Source organism: Crocodylus siamensis, chromosome 6 (genome assembly GCF_052110815.1).
Source record: "Crocodylus siamensis isolate JL-2025a chromosome 6, ASM5211081v1, whole genome shotgun sequence".
Taxonomy (NCBI): domain Eukaryota; kingdom Metazoa; phylum Chordata; order Crocodylia; family Crocodylidae; genus Crocodylus; species Crocodylus siamensis.
Window position 1 is genome coordinate 91,383,544 of NC_143400.1, and position 19,334 is coordinate 91,402,877.

At 46.6% G+C, this 19,334-nt stretch overlaps 1 protein-coding gene across 1 annotated transcript in view; it reads right to left on the reverse strand.

Moving 5' to 3' along the window:
• LAMP3 (lysosome associated membrane protein 3) overlaps positions 1–17,551 on the reverse strand; it is a 32,274-nt gene extending 14,723 nt beyond the window's left edge. Inside the window, exons 1-5 of the mRNA XM_090054556.1 lie at positions 17,395–17,551; positions 8,406–9,037; positions 7,418–7,540; positions 1,920–1,977; positions 473–637 (exon numbers count right to left, since the gene is read on the reverse strand). Of these exons, the coding sequence (XP_089910682.1) occupies positions 473–637; positions 1,920–1,977; positions 7,418–7,540; positions 8,406–9,037; positions 17,395–17,440 (1,024 nt within the window). The 5' untranslated portion in view covers positions 17,441–17,551. The remainder of the gene's footprint in view (positions 1–472; positions 638–1,919; positions 1,978–7,417; positions 7,541–8,405; positions 9,038–17,394) is intronic.
• Positions 17,552–19,334: the final 1,783 nt, after the last annotated feature.

Genomic DNA, 19,334 nt, shown 5'->3' on the forward strand with positions numbered 1-19,334 from the left:
GGGCCAGTCCCATAGAAAGCTTGGATAACAGAGACCTTGAAATTCTTTCTGCATACAATGGGGTGGAGAAAGCTGCTTTAATGGTTGCCAATACATCTATAGTGGCACTGGAGAGCAAGAAAAGACAGACAGCATGAAGACTGGTGATTTTTTAAGACGGAAGGAAAATCTAGGGTGAAAGAAAGGAGTCCCTCTATCCCCTATGGCATCTCCACCAGGCTAGGGACTGAACTACAACTGGGAAGGAGCCAGTAACTGACAGGTGGAAGCACTGGGGAAGCACCCTGTCTTGGAGACCCATTACGTTACACCATTTTCCACGTATACAGAACAGGATCGCCACGTTTTCAGCCTTCCACCCAGCAGAGAGACAAGACACTTTATGCCACATTAAAAGCTAGAAATGTTGCTCTGTGGTTGGTGGGATCCTAGAGTCAAAACCAAGCACGGAGAAGACAGCTCTCATCCATACCTTTCCCAAACTTGTTATCAACAATTCTGAAAGCTTGTAGTTGCATGTTAATAATGATCATCTGGAAGTGGTCGTCCAAGTCCAATGTCTGTTTGCTGAGACACTTGAAGGAATCCCCCAGTTTAGTTCTAAACATGGGCTTGCTAACTGTCTTCTTCCACGAACCTAGAGGTCAGAGAGAGAGAGACGTGGACATTAAAGGAATACACAATAAGGACCTGTTTCTGAGAGTGAATGATGACACTTCTGAAGACCCTTTCACAGCACTGTGACAGGGCCTCAGCCACTTCTATGGCTGAAAGTAGGACACTGTCTTTTTATCACAGTGCCACATCAGCTCCAAAGTTTTTATATATATGAGCGGGAGAGAGAGAGAAACAACAGCCTTAACTACCAATGGCCAACCCTCAGGAGGACAAGCATCAAATTGTATTTGAAAAAGCACACAAAGTATCACTTACTTCTTTAAATTATATCTGGACACCTTGAGTCTGCAAGATTGGGTTAAAAATTGTCAGAAACAAACTTTCATGCTACATCTCTGGTACTGCCACTTCTAGCCAAGATTGGCTCTCTCATGGGCGTTTGGCATGTCTGGTACTGGCTTGTGACCAGAACCTCACCTAGCATTACAGAGCTCTATAAAGAGTTTGGCTCGCATTTGATTCAAGAAATAGGTGATAGCTGTTCACATCTAAACTCTTATAACTTACAAATGTGTTGGCATAGCGCCTAGTTTCAACCTGTTACATGCATTGCTGTACAGGAAACAGCTTTGCAAATTGGAATCGAGAACAAGTCTATGTGAGCATGTCCTATGGAGCCTGCTTCTCTTATTCTTGCTATTAGAAAGAATTTCACGTAAGTTAATGGAGTATCCATAAAATGAATCATGTCCACTGTCTCCAAATGACTTGCTTTGGGTACTCCGTGGTTTTAGGACCAAAAGGCCAGATAGGGTATTTGATCATTGGATCCATATCTGAATTGTTATGATTGTACCTATTCCTAGCCTATTAAGACAACTAGATTCAAGTCGCAACAGATACAAAATCACACAAATACAAAACTTGCCCAAAGTAGAACAAAGTTTTGAATGTGAAATTTGGATTTGGGATCTTCTCTAGCCTGAAGCAAAGGACACTTGAGTGGTATGAAAATGAGCTGAAAACAAGAGGGAAGAGAAAGTTGCAACAAATTAACTTAGTTGCCTTTTTTAGGTTTTTCAACCATCTGAGTTAAATGGAGGCTAAGTTGAAAGCAGGACTAAAATACAGTTAAATCATCAGCAAAAATCACTGCTTTAAGCTATGGTAAACTAAGATCAGCCTCAGAAGCACACATTTCACTACAAACCCAAATATATTTAAAAAATGAAAACAAATGAAAAAAGAATGATAAACGCTAAACAAAATTGGTGCTGTGAATATTTAACACATGCTGTTACCTTCATTAGGTATCTCTAAGTTGGCCTCAAGTTCACTGACATAATATTCTGCATCATTCTGCAAAAGAAAAGCCGTATTTACTCGAACAGAAAATAACCCTGGTTATAAGAGACCCCCAATAATTAGATTCTATATATAGAAAATTTATAAATCTGTTACCATTTTCCAGGGATAGAATCTAATTATTGGTGGTTTGCCTTGAATTTGTCCCCTTTCAGCTGCTACAGCAGGGAAAATGAATCTGGAGGATCAGACGGCTCTTTGTTCTCTGCTTCCCCACAACTTTCCCCCTCTCTTTACTGCCAGACCCTGGCTGTAGCAATTTGCATACAGTGCCTGTAGTCTTAGTTCATCCAGAATTGATGCATGTTACCTTTTTTGAAATGCCTGCAAGTTTTAGCATAGGTGTTTCATAAACACGCTTTTGAGCAGCACGTTGGCACCTACTTATATCTAGAATAAACTAGGGCAAAATCAGGTCCAAATTCACTTCGGGGAAGCCCAAGAGTCAAGTCTGACTGAACTGAGCTCAGTCATCAAGCCTGTGTCACTCTACTGCCGGGCAAGTGTCCTCCCTCCCAGACCCAGGAGTCCATCAGATACTCCTCAAATCCACGGCAAGCAACCTACATGCAAGCCCCAGGCCTGAAACCTGGAGAATTCGGATGCTCCATAGTCTCACTTGCTTTTAGCCAAAAGGCCAAGGAGCAAGATAGGGGGAAAGTGTGAAAATAGTCCCCCGTTGCTGCAAAATTGTGCAGCTGAGATCCCCACGTTTGAGGAGACTCACAGAGGTCATCCTACCCAGAGTGCAAAGGACAGGCCTAACCCTATACTTTACTTGTTCTTGGAAGGAAATGTGGAGGTGGTTCTCTTGCGAGTTCATGACGGCTAAAGGGGAAGGAGATGGATGCGTGGCAGCATGGGTGCAAAGTATGGTCATTGCTACAGGAATGAGGATGGTGTAACTGTAAAGCTATGTTTACAAAGGCCAAGGTTTCTGGGACTAGGGCTTGCATGTAGGATGCCTACCAAAAAATAAAGATTCCCATCAGTATATTTGCCCAATGGGGGCCATGTGTTTTATAGTCATGCTCAGTGCTGGCTGCATTTAATCAACGTCATAGTTGGTTGCTACTGCTCAGCACATGCTGCTTTGGGCAGCAGTTTAATGACAGACAATGTATTTAGTGAGATTTCCTTTTATGCAATTATAAGATGAAGGGCTTTTCCCTCCATGCCAATTGTCAAGGGGAAAAACCTCATCTTGGAATTGAGTAAATATGTTAAATTAATATCTTCTGCTGCTCTTGTATCTTTACAGTTGTGGAATATATTGGTCGGCTGCAGGGCACAGTCCTACAGCAAAGGGGACAAATAGAGGACACAGAGAAGAGCTATCCAAAATGAGTCAGGTATTTTAGAAAAGACCCAACACTGTCCTGTCTCTCTCTGAGAGCATTAATAATTTTCCCTAAACACACCAATGTTCCAGATGCTGTTAGAAAATAAATAGGGGTGCAGGACCAGGATCTACACTGGTGTAAAACAGCAGAGCCCAATTGTGCTGATTTACACCTGTTGAAAATTAGATGAGTGGTCCTTGCCACGAAGAGCTGACAGCACAAATTTGATAAGACAAGTGAGTTGTGAACAAATCAAATAACGTAAGTGAGGAAAAGCAAAGGTATGGGGTGGGGGGAAGGGCAAAATATCACAGTTATCCACAATGGGGACTTAGCAGAAACTGCCCCATCATGTCCTGAGAATTAGGGCACTCAGGCAAGTTATTCTGATCACTCCTCACGGTACAAACAATCCACTGCTGGAGCCAGGTGCAGGCACCTTCTTGTACTGCTGGATGTGCTGCAGCTAATGCTCAGTTGAGTTGAACTGGATCATGCAGATGCATTTCTGCAGGTGCTGCACGTGGTTCCAAGCCACGAGTTTCTTTGTCGTTTGTGATAACAGCACATGGGTGGGGGGAATCCATAAACACCGGATGGGTGCCTTTCATTTTCCATCATTGTGTTCTGCTTCCATGTTTGTAGGGAGAATCTCCACCGAGCTCCCATTAGTTTGTCTGCACTAAATTAGAAACATGTAGCAGCATCTAGATTGCTTCTGGCACCTACATCGACTCATTTTAAAGTTAGCTATGGTGTGTATGGAGTATACATGGGCTGAACAATGGTTTTAAGGGGCAAGCTCAGGTTTCACTAACCCAGCAGCAGCTCCTGGATGCCTTGGACAAGAGGTGGTCTGCAATCATTTCCTCTCTTGAAGTGCCATTCCACCAGGAGGAGAGAGTACATCTGTCCTGTCCAGGTAGCACATAACAAGAGAGGCAATGGTAGCCTAAATGCTCCTGGGTAAAAGGCACATGACACACATTCCCTGGATATGGCAGTGCAGCTTGGAGGATTAGGAGCCTTTGATTGCCACCCTATCAGACCTTCAAGGCGATGGCATCTCATGAGGCTTTTCCCAAGGTTGTGATGAATTTTGTGTTGAGAATCTGAGCTTCACCTTGCAGCCCTGCTGCAAGGCAGATTTATCAGTGGTTTCATACGCAGCTCTGTGCATGGAAGGACTGGTCTGATTTGACTGGTGGAAAACAGCTATTCTCATGTTTCACATCCTCTGTGCATCCCCTTTCTATACCAGTCAGAGGAGCTTTTAAGATCATGGCTTTCAACAATCTCATGAGAAAATTTGGGAAATACCAAAGTCCGCAAAAGAGGAAAGACATTGTAAAGCTAGTTTGCACCTTCTGTAGCACAAAAGATATCGATCCCTTCTGCAAAAGATCCCAGAAGCCCTTTACAGATGTCATTTAAGCCTTACCACACCCCTATGTGCAAGCTATTAGAGCCGTTTGGCAGATGCAGGTACAGAAAGGATAAATGACTGCGCAATGTCAGTGCAACAGATGCTGGAGTGCCACTTGATCTCACTGAGAAGCAGATCTCAGTACTGCTTCTGAAGGGGGTTCCAAACCACTGCCATTTCCAGTAGCAATGCTGAATTCTGGCCAGATGCAATTGAAAACAATTTTGCTTTGGGGAACAAAACACCTGCTCTTACTTATCGGCCTGTGGGTTTGTTACAGAACTTCCTCTTCTCAAGCCGTGCGTGAGGATAGCTGGAGGTGGGCGCACCGAGGCAGCGACTCATGTACCAGCCATCGCTTCACGGCATGGCAGGCAGAGCAGCGAAGGCCAAATTCGGCTTTCCTTCACAATGATGTAAAGCAGGAGCAAGTCACGAAGTTATACTAGTGTAAAACCAGTACATGTGAGACCAGAATCAGGCCTTGTTATTCTGAAGGTTGAAGATACCAGGCTAAAACCATACCAAATTCAGTTCACATTAGCTCAGATTTCAAAGAACTTCAAAGCCCTGACTCTCATGAAGCTTATCGTTAAGCAAAGGATGAATTGCATAATGCTGTGCCATTAATCACGTTATTCTGGGATTGAGAGCGGGAGTAACTCATAGAGATTTATTAGTCTCCTCAGTGCTGCTGCTGGTACTTATGAGTACTTGAATCACCGGACTAGCTTTAAGGAGTCTTGAAAAGTAGGTAAATGCTGCTCTCTTCATGCAAGAAGCCCACATCCAAATCAAACACTTAAAATATATACCTGACCTTTTATTCTGAACTCAGATCCTCAGTACATTCCCAGCTCACATTTTTCTCTGCAGTTCCCAGAGACTTTGCTCCATTAAATTAGGAGAGATGTTTCCTGACCACAAGCTGCTATTGTCACATTACTCCATGACTCAGGGGTGTAAATAGGAGCTGCTCCACTGACTTCAGCAGACTCCCGTTAATGTACTTTATCTACAGGTCCGGCCTGTTGTCTAAAGGTGGATGATTCACTCCATGCGTGCTCCTCGCTGCTATTGTGGTTAGCAGGGGTGCAGCAGGACCAGGCCTACGCAGTGTGGAAGGGTCTTTCTCAGGGTATCCTGTCTTGGGAGAAGCAGGTTTCACATTGGATTTGGTGTGGACGCCGCCAGGCATGTCCTACCCACCCTGCTGTAAGTGCAGCAGGGAAGTTGATCTGGGGGTTTTCCTTGTGGCTGAAGCCAGCCAGAACAGCACCAAGCCTCGCACAGGATACAAAACCCAGATGAGGAGGAGGGTAAATGCTCAGGCAGCTCATGCTGAGCTCTCAGCTACTCTGATTACAGCAGCAGCCAAGCTAGCGAGCACAGCCCAGCTATATCACCATGAGTTGCTGTCATAGCACTGACTCCAGTATAGACATACCCGCAAATTAAACTCTGATTCATTCCCCTAGCACTACAAAAACATGCCTCTCTCTCTGGCCGAGCTTCCTGTGTGTCTCCATAAGGCTCCCTGCGTCTCCCAGCCTTGAGGTTTGTAAAGGCTGTCACCAATACCTTAGTTCAGTGATTCTCAACCAGGGTGCCAAGGCACTTAGCACTGTTAGGTGTGCAAAATGATTCACAAGATACACCCAGAAGAGATTTCGAACAGGAGCCCATAGTGTTCAAAAATTCTGCCCTGTTGTGGTCTTTCTGAGTCCTTTACAAGAGAACAACTGCTCCAGGATTCTTCTGTAGCCAAAAACAAGTGAAAACTAAGGGCATTTGTGCACGTGATGATTTGACCGTGTAGACATGACGAAAAGTGATGGAAACCCACTTTTTGTCTAGCATAATGGCATCACCATGTACACGTGCACTAAGAGCTACTATTTTCCAAGGGGTGCCTTGCATCTAACAAAGAGTGCCTCGAGTCTAATGTAGATGAGAACCACTACCTTACTCCCTTTGCTCTGCTGCTGGGTATTTTCCACCCTGAACTTTTTGTGGAGAAGGTGGAGAAAGTAACTTTCCCCAGCTCCAGCCACCTCAATTGTCGCAAAGGGGATTCCACCCGAATGGATTCCCACTGCGGTATAATGCCCACCACTCATCTCTGGTCTGGCAGAGACATGCTCTGACGGTGCTAGACAATGGCTGGATCCATGTGAGTGGAGGCAGGGCATAATGCAGCAGTTTCATAACCGTAATTTATATGTTGCAGAGAGACCACTTCCCCAAACCGCTAAATCGTCACTTTTTATAGTGGGCTAGATCAAAAAGCCAAACCTAAGCCATCCTAGATTTTCAGTGGTGCTGAATCCAGACCTTAGTTTTCCAGTGGGGGCCCAGCTGTAGTCTTAGCTTAGCATATGCTGAGTGACCTCCTTTTATAGCTGCTGCTTTGGCCTTCTCTAGCATCTTCTATTGAAGGCACTGAGCACTTTACTAATACAAAACCATTTAACACCAGAGTTCCCCAAGAGGGAGGGAACTATCTTTCTTCTTATGTATGGGGAAACTGAGGAACAATAAGCTGAAATGACTTGGCCCCGGGCATGCAGCTTGTCAGAGCATTTGCTAGGAAGAGAACCCAAGAGTCTCAAATCCTGCCTTCCCCAGTCTGCCTCTCTGTAAAATACAAGAATGGACCAATTACCTTTTCAAAGGTGAAGCGTATTGCCCCTCCATTAAATGATATGGTTATCACTGACTCCTCCACTACACAGGTTCCAGATATTTGGGTCATGTTGGGATCAATATTGAAGTAGCCCACATTCCTCTGTGAAGAAAAAAAGAAATATCCAGTGCATCTCAGTGACATTTTAAGTTGATTAAGAAATAAAGACATTTAAATGTTTTCTAAATTTATGGGTGCCTATACATGTGTTTGGGAGTGGGGGAGGGGGACATTTTAATTAGAATGGTTCCTGGAGGACCGTTCTAATTAAAACACCACTGTGTCGTATGTATTAAGCCCCTGCACATTTAAACGTGGAAATGGGATGCTTTAAGTAAAGCTCATTCAACGAGCTTTAGTCAAAGCACCCCAGTGGCCATTTTTAAACCTATGGTGACTTATATACGTGATGCTGTGTCTATGCTAGCGTTTTAGATTGATCAAGTCTGCTGCAATGGGTTCTAATTAAAACGCATCAGAGCATGTGTATAGGCACCCTGTATGGTTGGATCAATAGCTCTGTAGCTGGCAACAATGCAAGAGACTTGGGCTTCGCTGCCAAGTCTAATGTCTTGTTCCTTGTCTTAGCATGGCCTTCTCCGATTCATCCCTAAGGGTACTGTGGTTCATTTCCAAGCCCCAGATTGTCATCTCCTCCAAAGCTGAGAACATACAGTTCACTAGCTTCACCTTAACTATATGAGGACATAATAAAACACCTCTGTTGTGTAGGTCAGTGGAATGAGTCATTCTGTCAGCTCAGGTGGTAACGAGTGTCATTAACTAGCATCCAATTCTAGGGAGCGGGAACACCACTTAGATGGATATTGCATAATCAATTTTACAACCTTAATCAATGGGGATCATTTTGAAGGGGTTAGAACAAAATCAAACTAATGGAGACACGTTGCAACGAGCCTCCTGTAGATCATGTAGCTGTTTGGCACTTAGGAGTATTGCAGCTCACCTTCACCGTATTGTGGACGATCAGCCCCAGTCCCATCACTGCTAGCACACAGGTCATTTCTCCATCAGAGACACTGTAATTTCCAGTCTGGGGTGATGATGGATGAGGTGCAAGGGTAGGCGGTACAGCAGCTGTAGTAGCAGGCGTAGTGACTTGGGTTCTTGGGTGAACAGTGGTTCTCTTGGCTGTGGCTGTAGTTTTTGTTGTTTTGTGAGCTGTTGTTTTATTAGTTGACTTTGGGGTTGTCTTTAAAGTTATCTTGGATGTTGCTGTAACATTTACTGCGTGACTCACAGTTTGGTTGACCATTGCAGTCGTGTTCTTAGGTGTAGTTAATATAGCGTGAGTTGTGTGGTTGGTCAGCTGGGTGACGTTAGCTCTTCCATCAGTCGTCATGTTGGGAGCTGATGCTATTGTTACCCGCTGATGGTTTGCTGTCTGCATGGCAGTTTGTTCCTGTTTTGCTGTTGTTCTTAGCAGTGCGGTTGTCATTAAACCTGTGCTGCTAGAGAGAAGCGTGTTGCTGGCATCGGTGGAAGACTGGTGATGGGAGGATGGCTGAGTTCCACGCAGGGAGGCTGATTCGACCCCTGGCTTGGTAGCCATTGCTGCATCGTGGCCAGATAATAATGCTACAGAGAAGCAAACAGCTCATTAAACTAGCAACTTTCATTGCTATTGACACCTATGTTATCATCCGATTGATTTTGTAATAAGAAAATGTAATTATTTTATTCCCTTCCCAATCCTATTAATAATGCAAGAAGCAGATCCGCCATTCTGTAGAACAATTCATATTAAAGAATAATTTTATTACAATAGACATACTTTTCCTAGAGATAGCACAGTGCCTGGAGACTATTGCAGCTTGGCCCATGGGGAAGTTTGGTTTGAAAGGCTGGCACAGAAATGCCAGAATAAACTCCCAGTGGCCTAAATATGCTGGTGGCATATTACTCAGCTGAAAAGCTGCGTGTTTTATCTTATTCAGTAGAGTGGTAATAGATTTAATTGAATTCATACCCCAGGTGTTCGCTAAAGAGGAAGTCAGTGGGAAGTATGGATGTTCATAATTGCTCAGTGATCTCAGATTCTTTCCTAAGGTGCGGTGGTTACATGATTAGCTGCATTTGGATGGAAAGTTTGGGCGGTAATGAGGGTCATTAACTATCTCCTCCTTCTGGCAACAGGAATACAACTTGAACTGATGTCGGGTAATTAATTTTTGCGGCATGAGATAACCTATGGGGATCATTTTGAAGGGGTCAGAATGAACGTAGTCTAACGACAACACTTTGTTACAAGCCTCACGCAGGTGTTTGGTGCTTGCGAACAGGTCGTTGGAAGTATTGAGGGGCCTGGATTTACTGTCCCTTTGGCTGCAACTGTTGCTTTGGGGGGAAGAAGCCTCAAGGCCTGGGAGCCAAGCCCTCCTGCTGCAGACCGCTGCAGACAGCAGCATTTAGGGAAAGAGAGATGGGAGGCTGAACTAAATGTTCAAGGCAGGTCCTTCTGGACCTGGAAAGTGCTTGGCCTGGATGTCCCCAATAGCCCAGTAGTTGGTTAATTTAGCATTTGGCAAATGTATTACAATATCCACCTCATTTAGACAGAGAGCATTAGGGAGAAGGGACTGTATCTTCCTCTTAGTTTTAGAGTATCCCGGCTGCAGTGTGAAGCCAGCATCAACTCTAGTATATCCATGACGTTTTGTGTAACTGTTGACCTGTCCCAAGTACCACAGTCCTCTGTGGGGACGGGGGTCTTAAAAAAATGTTCCTTAGCTTGGGCATGCACATGCACTTGTGTATCTATGTGTGTTGGGGCAGGGAAGCCTTGTTCCAGCTAGCCGAGGACAGTAGAAAGTGCTCATTTCATCCCTATAGCCTGGGACCTCTGTTCAAGACTCACCTCACAAGGTACATGTGGCCAGATCAATCGCGAGACTAATATACAGCCATGTCCTAACCAGTTCTGGGGCCCAGCAGATGCAGCATGTAAGCTGGGGTCCCAATCACACTGCCTCTCCGTTCCCAACACGCTCCTGTTACTGCTAAAGAGGGTGGCGCTGGGCAGAGGACGGGGTGGGAGAGGTTCAGTACCGTCCCAATACAGCAGGCGAGTTTTTTTGTGTTTTTCTGCTTTAAGAACGTGTGAAAACAGTGGTCCTGGCCACAGGCTCTTTCAAGGGAGAGGGTTGCAAAGAGGCATGGCCAAAGGGGCTATTCTAAACCAGGAAGCACCAGCCCCTGAGCTAGTTCAGCTCTTTTTAAGGAGAAAAGAGTTCAAATCATGAACCATAACTAGTTTGGTCTAGCCAGGTCTTAAAAACCTCCGAGGATGGAGCTTCTACCATCTCTTTGGGAACCTGTTCCACTGTTTGATTGCCCTCCTAGTGAGAAAATTCTTCTTAACATCTAACCTACCCCCTTCCTAATAGCTAACTTACTCCTTTTGTCCCTGGCAGAATCCAGGTGTTAGCTGTGGCCAAACCACTTGCCTAACACACTCCACATGTGACAAGGGTCTTCCAGCTCTCAAATTAAAACAGACAAGTAGAAAAGTGCAGTCTGAAGTGTGTGATGTGGGTCTCGGACAATTTCTTGAAATAGGTCGTCTCCAAGGGGCTATCGGGGCATCGTAAGGAGAGGATGGGGCTGGGGGCTCCGATTCTAGGCTGAATGAGGGGTATCGAGGAAGGTTCGATTCAATGGTGCCGGAATCTAAGAAGCTGTTCTCATGAGAATTTTTTGCCCCAAAATGGCAGAGCTTTTGCAACGCCTGCTGCTCCTGTGCATTTCTACCATCTGAGGCTATATTCAAATTGGATCCAGAAAACAAGCCCTGGTTGTGCATGAATCTAAATCTAACCAGCAGCCAAAACCATAGGCCTGGGTATTTCAGGGGCAGGCTGGGCCTTAGAAGAAGTGCGGGTGAGACATCTCTGGACGACACATTTTTCTAAAGAAAAGCTGTTTCATCAGGAAAAAAAATACATTTTTGTCACAGGAGCACTTCCCCCAAAACTGACTGACCACACCCAAATATTTTGTTTTCTGTGAAGAATTCTCTTACTTTTTTTCTTGATTTGTATGAATATGTGGGTCTGCAAACTCCCCTCCACAACTCTACCTCGAATAGCAATTGCAGGGAAGAGTGGCGGTGTGGATCGCATAGCGGAGAGTTATGTGTTATATGAACTTGGCCTGTTTTCATTCCAGTCGAATGAAATACATTTTGCTGGAGCGCTCGCCATATAATACAAAAACAGAAATGCCACAGGAAGGTAACACAACTGAACTCTGAGATGACATTTGTTTTCATTAGGAGAACCCCAACTACGCCATAATTAAGACCGTATTTTAAATACATCTTTTCAGCAGAGGCTTTCCCTGCCTTTAATTTAGCTCTGCCCATCCAGCAGTTCCATTATCTCCCTTCCTTCTGGTCAGGTGTTTTGTGGTTAGTGAACAAGTCTCCACAATTGTTTTATTCTGTCACTAACTCCTATACACTGATGCAGCAGCTCAACAAAACCAAAAAGAGGAAACTGTAAGCTAAGGCTACTTTTTCCTTTAGGGTTGTGAAACAGTCTTACATGTAAATTAACTTGGGCTGAGAAGTCATAGCAAGAGCTCAGTTCTTCTCTGTTTTGGGTATGTAAATCTGTTTCAACCCCATTTTGAATGGTGTTTTCCATGTACAACTCAACAAAAAGTAAGAGGATTCTTCAGGAGAAATGAAATACTACTCAGTTTTTGGAAAGAAATGCTACTGTTGCAAAAAAGCGTCATTTTTTTCTATTAAAGAACTTTTAAAAAGTCTTCCCCCAACCCCACTGAAGTGGCAATATGCATGCATCACTTGACGGCTGCCATTTTGCTCCTTGTCTCTGCTGACATAACGCCCGTGGCCTTGCCACCCCTTCCTGGAGAACACAGCTGCCCTTCGCACACCATTCGGGTGGCCTGGGCCATCTTACCAGAAGGCATTTGCTAAAGTGGGTCTCACCCCTGCAAACATCCCCAAATGTTTGCAGGGCCAGTTCTGCAGATGTGGTCTCAAGGCACTCTCGGGGCCTGTTTGAGCCAGGTCAATGCCCTGGAAGGGGCCATCCATTGCAGGGAAGCTGGGTACCTCACTCACCCGCTCCTCTTCTAAGACAAGACCCAGCCTGCCCCTGAAACATCCCCGGCTCACGTTTGCGTCCACGTGTCCTGCAGGAGGAATACAAAGCTGGCTGACAGAAACCTTAGAGCCCCCACAGAAATCTCTAGCTAGGGCGGCCAGCAGAGAGGACAGTCCGGTTGTCCTGTGTCGTCTATTGATACAAAACCGGACACCTTTATCTCCTCTATTTTTCTCTTCAAGAGAAAAATAACAGCATCAGGTTTCGTATCAGTGGCGCACAGAGGACAGAGTAGCAGAAAAACAGGACTGTCCTCTACGATGGCCGCCCCACCTAGAGCCCCCGCAGCAGGTAGGCTCACGCCCGAGGCCGCAGGACAATGACGACTCAAGCTCCAAGTTTCCTTCCACTCTCCTCAGTCTCACTTTACTAAACCGGGTATTTCAAAGCTTTCCAGGAATGTTACACTGCTCCTTTCGGGCCTCCTGCTCCCTGTCAGGACTTGTTTCTACTACAATGCTCTTCCCATTTCCCGAGCTACTCGAGGCCTCCCGTGGTGCTGTAAGGCTTGAGAACTACATCATTTTCCTGCCATCCCCACACTTCAAAGGAGGATGTGGACGGACTGGAGAGGCCAGTGCAGGCAGGGCCAGATGCAGGCATGGGCGAACTGAACAGAGGCCCAAAAATGATGAAAATAACAATTATTATTATCATTATCTCTGGCGAAGGGTGGCTGGATACTAGAAGTTCACCCGGCACTGCCAGGAGTCTAGGTACGGTGCTGAGTGCGGGAAACACAAAGGTTTGGGAGCTTGGGAAGCAAGACTTATGATGACAGGCTGAAAGAGGTAGGGTTATTTAGTCTAGAGAAGAGAAGGCTGAGGGGAGGTTTGATAACAGTCTCCAGTTACCTGAAGGGTGATTATAGAGAGGACGGAGATGGGCTTTGCTTTGTGCTGATACAGGACAGGGCTAAGAACAAAGCCCTCCAGAGGCAGCAGAGGAACCGAGGTTGGAGATTAGGAGGAACCTGCTGGTTATGAGGGTGGTCGAGCATTGGAGCGGGCTACCTAGAGGTGGTGAGGAATCTCCACCCTTGGAAATTTTCTAAAGCAGACTGGACAGACACTCGAGTGCAATGGTTTAGGCACAGACAATCCTGCCTTGAGGAGGTAGCTGGACTAGATGACCTTGGGAAGTCTCTTCCAGCCCTGGTTTCCTGCGATCCTAATCCGTTCACATATAATGACGTTTCAGGGTGAATTTCAAATCAAAGGATCTATTAAGCTTGCAAATTCCCCTTTAGTGATTGTGGTTAGAAATCCCCAGTTTTAACAAGACTGTCCTCTACGGACTCTGACTTGGGTTCAGGGCGCGCTGCTGAGGAAAGAAAATGGTCTTTTTTTAAAGCGTGTCCTAGGGGGTTGGCTGTATGTTGAAATGCTCAACTTGTTCCTTGATAAGCTGGATTCATTAATAAATAAAACTGACAAAAAAGAAAAGAGATCTCCATTTTCAAACCTCAGTGACCCCGGACATGGACACAGCTTCTGGCTGAGATGGTCAAAGCCATCGAAGGAATCGAGATGCTCAGTGTCCATGAATTTTGGCAGGAATTGGGCAACTCTTGGGTAGTGCTGAGACTGCGCTTCTTTAAGACAACACCCCATAGTTGTAAAGAAAGGCTGGTGGCTCCCAGCCCTTGACATGGTCTTATCCAGCTCATCATTGAGGTTCATCGTGTCTCCGTCAGCTTCTGTAGGCAGCGCGTGACACCCTGCTCCAGTGACAGGAACACTGAGGGAAGCTGGCCTTACGGTAGGGAGCAGGACAGCAGCCCCGGGAGTTTGGGGACAGGGGATGGTGCAGGACAGACCTGGGTGGGGGGGTCCGAGGGGCCTTGGGGGTGGTTCGTGGTGCAACCTCGGGCAAGTGAACGAGGCAGCACCCCTCGGAGGTGAGACGGGGCGTGTTGACCCCACCTGGAATGGAGCTGCCCCCACAGAAGGGCAGGATCTCGCCACCTTGAGACTGCACTTTTGAGTCAGCCTGTTGGGCAGGAGTTGGGCCGAACCTAACAGTTAACTTGCCCCCTTAGCTCTGCAAGCCTGCACTGTTTCTGAGACGCTCTCCCCGTGCAGCCTTGTGGGTGTAGGGTAGAGGAGCCCTTCCCTTCCATCTGTAGCGTGCAGACAATCCAGGTTCCCAGGGGCCGTAACACTTGCTCAGCCCTTCAAGAGGCTATGGTAAAAAAAGGTCCGGTAGAAGTGCGACCTCTTATTATTATGAATTAAAGCAGTGTTTTCTTAAGAGGCCTCGTGACGACATGAGGCTTATTTGCCATCTGATACCTGAGCAAACTGCTATAATCATCTGGCCCTGGGTTGTCAAGAAACAGAACCGCCCTTTTTCCAGAGTAATTAGGGCAAGGAGACAGGGTGATAAAGGAAGTGGCCAATATAACTTCTCCCTCTCTCATGCAAACCTCTTCCCCATCTCGGATACATAAGGACCCCAGCTACTCGGTGTCTGCCCTTCCTATGCACTCCCACGTGGCTGCTTTTATGGGATGGACCTGCTGGTAGTCACTGTCAAAACGTTGATCCCAATGGGAAGTTGACCTGTGACTCAAATGGGCTTTGGATCAAAGCCATCAGGAAGTACTTCACATCACGGGGTTTTTTAAGGCCTTGATCTGATGCCGACAGAAGTGGGGAGTTTCTGGGAATTCAAGGCTTGTATCAGGCCTTAACACCGGCTTTTGTTTCTTTCCGATATACCTCTAATAATAATAATAGGCTTATTGGTCCGTCCAGAGCATTCTGGTTGCCTTGGCAGCCAATCACAGTTCTTACTAAAACAACCAATCAGACTGTTCCGAAGCTGGCCCAACTCTCCCACGGTCGGGGGGGGGGCAGCTGGTGGCAGGCCCTAAGCTGTGGGGGGTCCTGGTGCTTCCCTCCGTGGCGGCGGTGCACCCTGGGCAGCACCCACCCGCCGGCACGCTGCCCAGAGGGCACTGCCGCCGTGGAGGGAAGCACCGGCTCCCCCACGGCTCAGGGCCCGTGCACCCCGGTGGCAGCTTGTGCAGGCAGGATTTGCCAAGGGGAAAAAAAAGGTGGCGAGGGGCCCGATCTTTTATTTTTCTCTTGGAGCCTGCCTGCATCTCCTGCAGCCAGGGGTGAGCTGCCGGCAGGTCGTGCAGCCCCTGGGCTGCAGGGGACCCTGGTACTTCCCTCCGCGGGCTGCCAGGGCCAGCCGGGCAGGGTGCTAGCTGCGCGGGTGCAGCCCCAGCTCGCAGGCAGCACCCGCTGGATCCAATGGTGTGTGGAGCGCTGGAAGGTCAGGCGTGCTCGGGAAACCTTGGGCCTGGTGGGCTTCTAGCGCCCCGTGCACCGTCCCTGCCACCTTCCTGCTGCCTGGGACCATTTTGCAATACAAATTTACTTGCAAATGTTTTACAGGTTTTAGCTAGTATTTACATATAAGGAGGGGTGTGTGTGTGTGTGTGTGTGTGTGTGTGTGTGTGTGTGTGTGAATTTACGCACACACATACACACAAAGTTAAACGGAAGGCGTAGCTGAACACCTCGCTGGGGTTGTTTGACCTCAGTACTCTTTCCTGCCACGGCAGGGGGTCAGACTCGATGGTCTGCTCAGGTCCCTTCCCACCCTGGAAACTATGAATTTACCATAGGCTTCTTTCTCAGACCTGTCTAACATCTCTCCTATTTAGTCGATCCAGTAAGAGAGAGCGCTGAGCCCCACCTCACTTTCCACATTAATTTGGACATTTTTCTGTGCATGCTTCCAAAAGATTCAGACTGACCTTTTAAAGGAAATAACCGACCGCTCTGATAAAAAACACCGTGGCTAGCCACAGTTCATTTACACTTCCCCCATCTAATTCTAGTCAAATGTTATGACAGCAACAATTCAGAGCTACTCCGGGGGACTTCAGTCAACTGCAGATACACACCAAGACACCAAATTTGCCTTTATGCATAATACTCGGGGTGCCATTTGTAAATCTGGTCCCACCTTTCTCCTGCTCAGTATGTAATGCTGTTCCAGATCTGTATGTAATGCTGTTCCAATACTGTCAGGAGGAAGAGGGAGGTTGACTGAAGACATATGTGGCTCCTACATATTAAATGCTAAAACTCTGCACAGAACAACTGTCATGCCAGCAGATTCAGAGATTTTGCCACAGTCACTTATTAAACGGCTTCCCACATTTCCTCAATGGATAACATTTTATATTTGTGTGGCTATTAAGGGATGCCTGCACATTTTGAGGCAGATCCTAGAGCGAGGTACTTGCACTGACTCCCCTGAAGCGATGCTGATTCACACTAGTGGAAGAACTACCTTTTGGATGTCTGTGTGGACTTTCTTAGCTGAAACCCATGTGCTCTCAATAATACTGCACCCTCCCTTTTCTCCAACTCCCCAGTTCATTATGAAAATCTTAATATCGTTCTGCCTTAGCACTGTGTAGATAAATGACTTTCTATTCACTTCAGGCACTTCACTCTGCTGCTTTATTATCATTTTTTAATCGGTCTCAACATTTCTTGTGAGCTATGTTGATTTGCTTGAGGACTCTTACTTTCAAGATGAAGTACGAGGGAAAAAATATAGAGTGAAAACTCAGAACGATGCAACACCCGCAGTCATTAAAATACACTCATTTCCTAGCGTATTTCTTAGCAATGAGGATATACTAACAGAGGTCTTTTTAGCAGCAGAATTGCTTTCCATGTACCAATCCGCACATCTTTCCCAATGCACAGGCTTGCAGTGACCTGCAGGTACGTTCCACCGCACAATAGGATTGTAGAAGGTACGACTCACCCCAGGCCAAGGTTAGCTGCACCACCTTGAAAACACGCATGTCCATGGTTGAGGCAGCAAAGATAGTGTCACTTCTCTGCAGAGCTGCGAGGAGAGGGAAAAAAGGTCTGCACACAAACCAAGAAGTTTCACCCTGTGCAGCTACCACCAAGTCACATGAACAGCAGGGGGTGGGGCCGATCACCTCTTTGTGCCTTTAAGTGCCCATAGCGAAACTGTTGAAACTGTTGGTGGAAAAGAAAGTGAAAATGCAAATAAGGGGCAATGATCCAAGAAAGTTTCATCCTCCCTCACTCTGTCCATCCTCACCCCATGAGCTGCAATCTCACCAGCTTAACATTGCCACCGGGGACCTGCATCTAGCCAATGCCTCTCTTTGAAGGCTGCGGCTTTATCATTTGCCAAATCTATGCAATGGCCGAGGCAGATGAGAATGTGAGCATTGGTACTCTAGCCCAATGGGCATTTCTGCGTTGTTTCTTTAGGGCTAAATTCCTTATTTCAGGTCAGCACACTAAGGGGACCTGGTAAAAGGGGCTGGGTCCACTCCTCAGCCCACATGCAGAGCACAGGTAGAGCATCTGGGGGTGGCCCAAGCCAAGGGAACAACTAGCAGACACTGCACACGATGGCCGTGCTGCATAACACGCTCAGTCCTACTCCTTGGCCTCAAGGAGATGTGATCAGTTTGCTCAGGTGTGGCCATTTGGGTCAAGATCATGGCCGTACCCAACAATGCCCTTCAGCACTGGATAGACGCACTTTAAAAGTATCCTTAATCAACCTGGAGGGCAACCTAGCACAGCAGGGACTAGCAGCTCTGAAAATTAAAGGGCATTAACCCTGGGTTTGTGTGTGTGGACTTTACTCCCATCAGGCTTGACACGGACCACGGGCTTGCACCTTGCTACTCGGTGCTTCTGTCTGCACTTGCCTGTGCTCGGTGGAGAGGATGCTTCACACAATGGACACTTGATTGCTCCAACTCCAACATCCCTGCTGGGTTTCAGAAAAGAGCAAGACCGCAATATATCACCGAGCAGCTCACCCAGTGCGCAGGCTGGACCGAGAAGCAAATACTGGCATTGACAGCAATACTCCCAATTCCAGCATGACACCACACTGTTTCTGAATCTTTCCCAGACCTTAACCCAAGCAGGTGTAAAAGGATGGGAGCAGACCGTAAAAGCAGAAACACCAAGAAAACGTCCAGGCATCAAGGGACTTACTGAAGATCAGTCAGGGGCTCAGAGGGGATGAGAACCCAAGTGGCTTTGGGCGTTTGCTTGCTAAGGAGTTGGCCATCTCGCTCATAGTGCCACTAACTTACACGAGCAGCCTCAGCATTCATGACCCAAATCTCCCCTCATTTACACTGATTCAAATCAGAAATAATTCAAATAGAGTTGTGCCTGATTTATAACAGCATAACTCAAGAGGCAAATGAGGCCTTCACTGTGCAACCAGAACATGGGAACTGCATGTATGACTGGTTCAATTCACCGCCACTGAGAATCACTGTAAGAATATGAACCCCCTAACTTGTGCTGCGCACTGGGATAACATCGACACATACATCTTGTGGAGGGATTAGTTTCCATCTGAGCTCTGTATTTCCAAATCGTAGTCCGTTGATAAAGAGCTCTGACTCTCTCTAGTGGACAGCAGGCTATATTACCAAGCCGATTCACACCACGGGACGTTCTGTCCAGTGGATTTTCCTCTTTTTGGGGGGAAGCATTTGTTTTTTTCAAACATGGTGTGTGTGCATTCTCTCTCAATATTTATTTGCACTCAGATTTTTAATAAAGGTGCATCGTTTTGTCTCCGGGCAGATGCTGCAAGTTGTAGCCCATATACTCCTTTGCTGACAAATATCCACCCATGAAACAGTGCAGAACAAAGCTCTGCTCCTTCCATACAACCAGGTCCTCTGCCCA